Here is a 10460-nt window from a genome sequence, read left to right as displayed (position 1 = left end):
CAGGAAATAGAAAAGGCTTGTCAGAAGGGCAGCGTTATGATAATTGTGGGGGATTTTAACTTGCGAGTGGATTGGGAAAATCAGGTCGGCACTGGATCTCAAGAGAGAGAATTTGTAGAATGTCTGCGAGATGGCTTTTTAGAACAGCTTGTTGTTGAGCCCACGAGGGGATCAGCTGTGCTGGATTGGGTATTGTGTAATGAACCGGAGGTGATTAGAGAGATTGAGGTGAAGGAACCCTTAGGAAGCAGTGATCATAACATGATTGAATTCACTGTGAAATTTGAAAAAGAGAAGCCGAAATCTGATGTGTCGGTATTTCAGTGGAGTAAAGGAAATTACAGTGGCATGAGAGAGGAACTGGCCAAAGTTGACTGGAAAGGGACACTGGCGGGAAAGACGGCAGAGCAGCAGTGGCTGGAGTTTATGCGAGAAGTGAGGAAGGAGCAAGACAGGTATATTCCAAAAAAGAAGAAATTTTCGAGTGGGAAAAGGATGCAACCGTGGTTGACAAGAGAAGTCAAAGCCAAAGTTAAAGCAAAGGAGAGGGCATACAAGGGAAGCAAAAATTAGTGGGAAGACAGAGGATTGGGAAGTTTTTAAAACCTTACAAAATGAAACCAAGAAGGTCATTAAGAGGGAGAAGATTAACTATGAAAGGAAGCTAGCAAATAATATCAAAGAGGATACTAAAAGCTTTTTCAAGTATATAAAGAGTAAGAGACAGGTGAGAGTAGATATAGGACCGATAGAAAATAATGCTGGATAAATTGTAATGGGAGATAAGGAGATGGCAGAGGAACTGAACAAGTATTTTGCATCAGTCTTCACTGAGGAAGACATCAGCAATATACTGGACACTCTAGGGTGGCAGGGAAGAGAAGTGTGTGCAGTCACAATTACGATAGAGAAAGTACTCAGGAAGCTGAATAGTCTAAGGGTAGATAAATCTCCCGGACCAGATGGAATGCACCCGCGTGTTCTGAAGGAAGTAGCTGTGGAGATTGCGGAGGCAATAGCGATGATCTTTCAAACGTCGATAGATTCTGGCATGGTTCCGGAGGGTTGGAAGATTGCAAATGTCACTCCGCTATTTAAGAAGGGGGCAAGGAAGCAAAAAGGAAATTATAGACCTGTTAGCTTGACATCAGTGGTTGGGAAGTTGTTGGAGTCGATTGTCAAGGGTGAGGTTACAGAGTACCTGGAGGCATATGACAAGACAGGCAGAACTCAGCATGGATTCCTTAAAGGAAAATCCTGCCTGACAAACCTACTACAATTTTTTGAGGAAATTACCAGTAAAGAGACAAGGGAGATGCAGTGGATGTTGTATATTTGGATTTTCAGAAGGCCTTTGACAAGGTGCCACACATGAGGCTACTTAACAAAATAAGAGCCCATGGAATTAAGGGAAAGTTACATATGTGGATAGAGCGTTGGCTGATTGGCAGGAAACAGAGAGTGGGAATAAAGGGATCCTATTTTGGTTGACTGCTGGTTTCCAGTGGTGTTCCACAGGGGTCCGTGTTGGGGCCACTTCTTTTTACATTGTACATCAACGATTTGGATTATGGAATAGATGGCTTTGTAGCTAAGTTTGCTGATGATACGAAGATAGGTGGAGGGGCCGGTAGTGCTGAGGAAACGGAGAGTCTGCAGAGAGACTTGGATAGATTGGAAGAATGGGCAGAGAAGTGGCAAATGAAGTACAATGTTGGAAAGTGTATGGTTATGCACTTTGGCAGAAAAAATAAATGGGCAGACTATTATTTAAATGGGGAAAGAATTCAAAGTTCTGAGATGCAGCGGGACTTGGGAGCCCTCGTACAGGACACGCTTAAAGTTAACTTCCAGGTTGAGTCAGTAGTGAAGAAGGCGAATGCAATGTTGGCATTCATTTCTAGAGGAATAGAGTATAGGAGCAGGGATGTGATGTTGAGGCTCTATAAGGCGCTGGTGAGACCTCACTTGCAGTACTGTGGGCAGTTTTGGTCTCCTTATTTAAGAAAGGATGTACTGACGTTGGAGAGGGTACAGAGAAGATTCACTAGAATGATTCTGGGAATGAGAGGGTTAACATATGAGGAACGTTTGCCCGCTCTTGGACTGTATTCCTTGGAGTTTAGAAGAATGAGGGGAGATCTCATAGAAACGTTTCGAATGTTGAAAGGCATGGACAGAGTGGATGTGGCAAAGTTGTTTCCCATGATGGGGGAGTCTAGTACGAGAGGGCATGACTTAAGGATTGAAGGGCGCCCATTCAGAACAGAAATGCGAGGAAATTTTTTTAGTCAGAAGGTGGTGAATCTATGGAATTTGTTGCCACGGGCAGCAGTGGAGGCCAAGTCATTGGGTGTATTTAAGGCAGAGATTGATAGGTATCTGAGTAGCCAGGGCATCAAAGGTTATAGTGAGAAGGTGGGGGAGTGGGACTAAATGGGAGAATGGATCAGCTCATGATAAAATGGCGGAGCAGACTTGATGGGCCAAATGGCCGACTTCTGCTCCTTTGTCTTATGGTCTAATACACTACGGTTGTTACAGACTTTATATAAACAGTTGTAGACAAGCATGTCCCACAAAATCATTCAGAGTCTTCCCTAACCAGAAACCCTGGATGAACCATGAGATGCGCAATCTGCTGAGGGCCAAATCCACTCTGGCGACCAAGAAAGTTACCAAAGATTCATGTACAATCTCCAGAAAGTCATCATATGAGTGAAGTGGCAAGTCTGGACTAAACTTCAATTAATGAAGGCCATTCAACAGTTGTGGCCAAAGTGACATACAGTACTGTGCAAAGTCTTGGGTATTAAAAACAATTTTGTAAAGCCAAGCAACACACAGAAAATGCTGGACGAACTCAGCAGGCCAGGCAGCATCTATGGAAGAAAGTACAGTCGACATTTTGGGCTGAGACCCTTCTGCAGGTCTGGAGAAAGAAAGTGATGATTTAAAAGGTGGGGGAGGAAGAGAGAGAAACACAAGGTGATAGGTGAAACTGGGAGGGGGAGGGATGAAATAAAGAGCTGGGAAGTTGATCGGTGAAAGAGATGCAGATTGGAGAAAGGGGAGTTTGATAGGAGAGGACAGAAGGCCATGGAAGAAAGAAAAGTGGGGGGAGAGGAGCACCAGAGGGAGGCGATGGGTGGGCAAGGAGATAAGGTGAGAGAAAGTAAAGGGGATGGGGAATGGTGAAGGAGGAGAGGGGCCATTACCGGAAGTTCAAGAAATCGATGTTCATGCCATCAGGTTGGAGGCTACCCAGATGGAATACAGGTGCTATTCCTCTAACCTGAATGTGGCCTCATTGCAACAGTAGAGGAGGCCATGGATTGACATATCGGAATGGGAAGTGGAATTAAAATGGGTGGCCACTGGGAGATCCCACTTTTTCTTGCAGACGGAGCATTGGTGCTTGGTGAAGGAGTCTCCCAAACTACATCTGGTCTCAATTATACCAATGCCTAAGAAGAATTTGGAAACGTGCCTCAATGACTATAGTCAAGTACATCCACGGTGATGAAGTGCTTTGAGGGGTTGGTGATGAAACATATCAACTCCTGCCTGAGAAGCAACTTAAGCCCACTTCAGTTTACATACCTGCACAACAGGTCCGCAGCAAATGCCATTTCATTGGCCACACTGTCATTGGCTGAATCAGCATATAGGATGGAGCTTTAAACTAGAGGTATAGAAGAGTAGGAACCAAAGTGCTAGCACAGTCAATGAAAAGGTTGTAGAGACAGATGTTGTTAAGTCCCCAAACAAAGTTAGGAATCAAAAGGTTCAGCATGGTGCAAGTACTGTCCTGAGCTGTGTATACTTCAATGCAACCAGAATTGTAGGAAAGGCAGAAGAGCTCAGGTCATGGATCAACTCCTGGAATTATGATATTGCTGCTATTACTGAGACTTGGTTGCAAGAGGGGCAGGACTCAATATTCCTGACTTCTGTGTTTTAAACATGACAGAGTGGGAGGAATTAAAGGAGGAGGGGTGGTGTTACTTGTCAGAGAAAATGTTATGGCAGTGTTCAGTCTGGACAGACTGGAGAACTTGTCTAGTGAGGCTTTATGGGGGCAAATGGGAAAAAAGAAAGGTTAATGGGGCTATATTACAGACCACCCAACAGTCCTAGGGATTTAGTTGTAAGAAACATAAGGTTGTTACAGTAGGTGATTTTAACTTTCCACATATTGACTGGGACTCCCATACTGTAAAAGGACCAGATGGGAGAGGGTTTGTGAAATGTGTTAAGGAAAGTTCTTGATCAGTACGTGGAAGTTCCAATGAGAGAGGGAGATATTTGATCTATTAGTGAATGAGACAGGGCACGTGACAGAAGTGAGTGATCATAATGCCATTAGTTGCAAAGTAAATATGGAAGAAGATAGGTCTGGTCTGTGGGCTGAGACTCTAAATTGGAGAAAAGCCAGTTTTGATGATATCTGAAAGGACAGGGAAGTGTGGATTGGGACAGACTTATTTCCTGGCAAAGATGTACTTGATAAGTGGGAGGCCTTCAAAAGTGAAACACTGAGAGTAGAAAGCTTTTACGTGCCTGTCAGAATAAAATGTAAAGATAACAGGTTTAGTGAACTTTGGTTTTTGAGAGATATTGAGGCCCTTGTAAGAAAAAAAAATGAGGTGCATAGCAGGTATAGGCAAGTAGGAACAGATGAGATGCTTATAGAGTATAAGAAATGCAAGAGAACACTTAAGAAAGAAATCAGAAAAGCTAAACAAAGGCATGAGGTTCCCCTAGCAGACAAGGTAAAGGAGATTCTAAAGATGCGCTAAGAGCAAAAGGGTTGCAAGGGACAAAATTGATCCTCTGGAAGATCAAAGTGTAAATATCTGTGAGGAACCAAAAGCAATGGGGGAGATCTTAACTGGATGTTGTGCATCTTTATTTACTTGGGAGAAGGACATTGACTATCGAAGTGAGGCAAAGTAACAGCGAGGTCATGGACCCTATAGAGATTACAGGAGGTGTTTCTGTCTTGAGGCACCTTTGTGATGGGGGAGGTACCAAAGGATTGGAGGATGGCTAATATTGTTCTGCTTTTTAAAAAGGCTCGAAAAATAAAACAGGAAGTTATAGGCCAGTGAGTCTGACATGTGTGGTATGAGTGTTATTGGAAGGTGTTCTCAGGGATTGGCTATATGAGTATTTAGATGGACAGGGACTGATTAAAGATAGTCAGCATGGCTTTGTGTGTGTTAAGTCGAGTTTTTTTAAGAAAGCTACCAGGAAGGTTGATGAATGCAAGGCAGTGGATGTTGTCTACTTTAGCAAGGCCTTGCACAGGGACCTACATGGTAAAGAAGGTTCAGTTGCTCGGTGTTCAAGATGAGGTAGTAAATTAGATTAGATATTGGCTTTATGGGAGAAGCCAGAACCGTGGTAGCAGATGGTTGCATCTCTGATTTGGAGGCCTGTGACTAGTGGTGTGCCACAGGGATTGGTGATGGGCCCAATGTTGTTTGTCTCTTATACCGATGATCTGGATGATAATGTGGTTAGCTAGATCAACAAGTTTGCAGATGATACCAAGATTGGGGTGTAGTGGACAGCAAGGAAGACTTTTATGCCTTGCAGAGGGATTTGGACCAGCTGGAAAAATTGGGCTGAAACTGGCAGATGGAATTTAATACAGACAAGTGTGAGGTGTTGCATTTCAGTAGGACCAACCAGGGTAGTGTTACACAGTGAATGGCAGGGCACTGAGGAGTGTGGTAGAACAAAGGAATCTGAGAATACAGGTCCATAATTTATTGAAAGTGGTGTCACAGGTAGATAGGGTTGTAAAGAAAACTTTTGGTACATTGGCCTTCATAACTCAAAGTACTGAGTACAGGAGACGAGATGTTATGTTGACATTGGTGAGGCCTAATTTGGAGTATTGTGTGCAGTTTTGGTCACCTACCTACAAGAAAATTGTCATTAAGTTTGAAAGAGCGCATAGGAAATTTAAGTCTTGACTGGAGAACCTGATTTATAAGGAAAGGATTGAAGAGGCTAGGGCTTTATTCCTTGGAACATAGAAGATTGAAGATTGAAGATTGAGGATAGGGTAATGCAAGCTGGCTTTTTCCACTGAGGTTGGGTGGGATTACAACTAGAGGTCATGGCTTAAGGGTGAAAGGTGAAAAGTTTAAGGGACAGTTTCTCCACTAGTCTCATCCCGCAGAGACTAGTGGAGAAACTGTGGCTGCTTGGCCTTAGCACTGCCATGTGTCGCTGGATTCTGGATTTCTTGACAGAGAGACCACAGTCAGTCTGTGTTGGCAGGAACATCTCTGATTCCATCACACTGAGCACTGGATCCCCACAGGGCTGTGTGCTTAGCCCATTGCTGTTTACACTGCTAACACATGACTGTGCAGCCAGATTCAAGGAGAACCTGATCATTAAATTTGCTGATGATACCACAGTGGTGGGGCTCATCAGCAAAAATGATGAAACTATGTACAGGGAGGAGGTCAAACACCTAGAGAGCTGGTGCAGGGATAACAACTTGATGCTAAGTGTCACCAAAACCAAGGAGATGATCGTGGATTTCAGACGGTCTCAGCCTGAGCACACACCCCTCAGCATCAGCGGCTCCACAGTGGAGGGAGTGGAAAATATCAAGTTCCTTGGGGTGCAGATCTCGGACAATCTCACCTGGTCCAGGAACACCACTGGGATTGTGAAACGGGCCCAGCAGAGATTGCAGCTTCTGAGGAAGCTTAAACAAGCATCACTCCCCACTAACATCTTAACTACATTCTACAGAGGGGTGGTTGAGAGTGTGCTGACCTTTTGCATCACAACCTGGTACTCCAGCTGCAGTGCTGTTGACAAAAAAAGCCTTGCAGAGGGTGGTTAGGGGAGCAGAGAAGGTTATTGGGGTCTCCTTACCTTCTGTCCAAGACCTCTTTCAGAGTTGATGCCTCCAGAAGACATGGTACATCATTAAAGACCCCTCACACCCTCTCCATGACTGTTCGTTCTTCTGCCATCAGGCAAACATTACAGGAGCATCAAAACTAAAACCACAAGTCTACTAAACAGCTTCCTCCCACAGGCAGTCAGACTGCTAAATAGCTGCTCCACCTGACTCTACTTTGGACACTTTTAACTTGCACTGGACACTTATAACTGATTTAACCGACATGTGGCTGTTGTGTTTTACTATTTATTGTTATGTTTATTATTTAGTGTTGCGTTTGTTATGTTATGATTGCACTGGCCCTGAGGAACGCTGTCTCATTCTGCCCTGCAGAGCTGATGTATGGTTAGAATGACAATAAAGTTTTTTAAATCTTGAATACTTCTTCACTCAGAGGGTGGTGAGAGTGTGGAATGAGCTGCCAGCACAAGTGGTGCATGCAAGCTCGATTTCACAGTTTGAGTAGTTTGGATAGGTACATGGATGGTAGGGGAATGGGGGGGGGGGAACTAAGACAGTTTAAATAGTTTGGCATGGACAATATGGGCTGAAGGGCCTACTTCTGTTTTGTATTCTTCTGTGACTCTACCGAGAACATGAGATAGAGAATCTTTGAAAGTGAGTCCATTGGTTGTGAAAACAATTCAGTGATGGAGCAAATGAAGTTGAGTGAAGTTACTGCATGCTTCTCCATTAAATCCCATTTGATCCCCCTTCACAAACAAGAAAGAATTAGCAGATGCTGGAAATACCCCTCCCCCCATCCTTTACTTCATCAAGTATTTGGTAATCTCTCGCAAATGTCCATTTCTTGTCGGCCAACTTGAGCTCACTCTTTAAATATACACAGGTATTGCCCCTTTAAAACAAAGTGTCCTGGGAATAAGGAAATAGTTTGATCGGCCATTTGACTGCCCAATCAAGTAAAAGAAATCTGGAGGCCGCGTCATCATTAGGCCAATCAGACGGATGTGGGGGGTTGGCCATAATACACAGTCAAAAGTTGGCTGAGTTGTTTGAAGTAAACTTCCAGGAAGTTGCAGCGCTCGGGCTGCAAGCTGTGACTATGGTCAGCCCAGTCAGACCCGGAGAAATTATTCATCTGAATGTGGGAGGAAAGAGGTGGGTGATTAATTTTAACGCGCGTTTGTCACCGTGGAGAGTGTGGGACACTTTCAGTCTGCACCGCTTCCATTACAGTAACGCTGTTCAGCCTGCTCTAAATATTTATTGTTCAATGTCGTTACTTCCACCCGCAGCGTGTTCCTCCGATACCCTTTTTTATGTTCAGACAGTTAAACGGAGAAAACTTTTCTCTATCCCCGTTCACCTCCTTTGAGTGGATCAAAAGTGACCCTTTTGTTGGGTGGCGTTGTAGCCAACACGGGAAGCGCGGCGTTTTAGCTTGTACTCACCACCGACCATCTCACTGATTTTTATGGTATCGTGGCCAATTATTACCTACAAATGACGCTGTTGGAGTAATTGTGCTGACCAGAGAGAGCCTTGACATCCTTCCTATAACGGGGCGTCAAGAATACTCCCGATGTGGCCTAACCAACCTTTCTAAAGGTGAACACCAACTTCCTGACTTCTCGACAGAGCATAAGACCATAAGGCATAGGAGCGAAATCAGGCCATTCAGCCCTCCGAGCCTGCCCCTCCATGGTTGTCTTATTATCCCTCCCAACCCCATGCTTCTGCCGTCTTCCCATAACCTTTGTTGCCCCGACTGATCAGGAACCTATCAGCCTCTCACTTCCTCAGAGAGAACGGGCGGAACCGTAGCGTAATGAAAGATGACAGGGTGGGGTTCTGTCCGCCCTGATAGAACAGTTACTATTTGGATCGGAACTCTTTAAGCTGAGTAGTATTTTGCTGCAGGTGTGTACTGAATATTTCACAGAGTCGGGAAATGGGCCCTTCGGCCCATCGAGTCCTCACTGAGTATCCCTTTCAGAACGAGTCCCATTAACATCTAACGTACAGTACTGGAACAGTCCCCTCGGCCCACAGTGTTGTGTCGAACCAGCTAAAAAAAAACTCGTCTCTCCTACTTTCACATTATATATATCCCTCCATATTTTTGGATTTCATGTGCCTATCCAAACTCTGTTAAAAGCCTCTAATGTATTTGCCGCCACCGCTGTACCAGGCAGTGCATTCTAGGCATCCACCTCTCTCTGAATTAAAAAAAACTTGCCCCTTACCTCCCCTTGCTCTCGCCTTCCTTGCATGCCCTCTGGTATTAGAAAATTCAGCCTTTGGACTTTCTGTCCACTATACCTATGTCTCTGATAATCCTGTAAAGCTCTATCAGATCTCCCCTCAGAAGAGACAGGTGATGGCCTTATAGGTTTAAGGACCGTGTGAAAGCCATCCTCATGCATGCTGACATCGCAGCTCGAACAGAGAGTTCAGGACCAGGCTGGATGGCGGGCCTAGAATAGTCACCGTAGTATAGATCTGGTTGCTGTTTGTGAGGGGAGTAAATGGCCACACCGGTTGGTCCAACAATGACTGGACGGTTTACCAGCCTTCACTATCAACGCTTATGCCTTCTTAGAATTGGACTGCAAAGTCACCTCAGAACACACAATTGATGAGCTGCACAGACAAACATCATTGTCGGAAACGATGGACAACCAACACTCACTCACTCACAAACACACTCACACAAACACTCACACACACTCACTCTCACTCTCACACACAAACATACTCACACACAAACATACTCACATACTCACACACACACAAAATACACACAACACACACCACACTCTCAGAAACACACTCTCACAAACACTCACACACACAAACACACTCACACGCACATGTGTAAGAAAGGACGGAAGAAAGAAAAGGGGGAGGAGACCAGAGGGAGGTGGGCAAGGAGATGAGGTGAAAGAGGGAAAAGGTCGGGAGGGGGGGTGACATTACTGGAAGTTTGAGAAATCAATGCTCATGCCATCGGATTGGAGGCTACCCAAACAGAACAGAAAGTGTTGTTCCTCCAGCCTACGTGTGGCCTCATCACGACAGTAGAGGAGCCCATACATTGACGTATCAGCACGGGAGGTGGAATTAAAATGGGTGGTCACTGGGAGATCCTACTTTTTCTGGCGGATGAAGCGGTCTCCCAATCTATTTCGGGTCTCACCAATTATAGAGGAGGCCACACTGGGAGAATCATACACAATATATAACCCCAACAGACCCACTGATGAAATGTCGCCTCATCTGGAAGGACCGTTTGGGGCCCTGAATGGTGGGGAGGGAGGAGGTTTCGGGGTAGGTGTAGCATTTGTTCTGCTTTCAAGGATAGGTGCCAGAAGGGAGATCAGTAGGGAGGGATGACTGGACAAGAGAGTTGTGTCGGGAGCAATCCCTATGGAAATCAGAAAGTGGGGGAGAGGGAAAGATGTGCTTGGTGGTGGGATCCCGTTGCAGATGGTGGAAGTTGTGGAGAATTATGTGCTGGACACAGGCTGCTGGGGTGGTAGGTGAGGATAAGAGG

General features: G+C 45.0%; 1 protein-coding gene across 1 annotated transcript in view; it reads left to right on the top strand.

Annotated features, from left to right (window-relative positions):
• Window positions 1-7935: 7935 nt before the first annotated feature.
• LOC134354614 (SH3KBP1-binding protein 1-like) overlaps window positions 7936-10460 on the top strand; it is a 59322-nt gene continuing 56797 nt past the window's right edge. The window contains exon 1 of the mRNA XM_063063621.1: window positions 7936-8062. Coding sequence (XP_062919691.1) covers window positions 8007-8062 — 56 coding nt within the window. The 5' untranslated portion in view covers window positions 7936-8006. The remainder of the gene's footprint in view (window positions 8063-10460) is intronic.

The sequence above is a fragment of the Mobula hypostoma genome, chromosome 12 (assembly GCF_963921235.1).
Source record: "Mobula hypostoma chromosome 12, sMobHyp1.1, whole genome shotgun sequence".
NCBI lineage: Eukaryota > Metazoa > Chordata > Chondrichthyes > Myliobatiformes > Myliobatidae > Mobula > Mobula hypostoma.
This window is presented reverse-complemented; position numbering and strand designations above follow the sequence as displayed.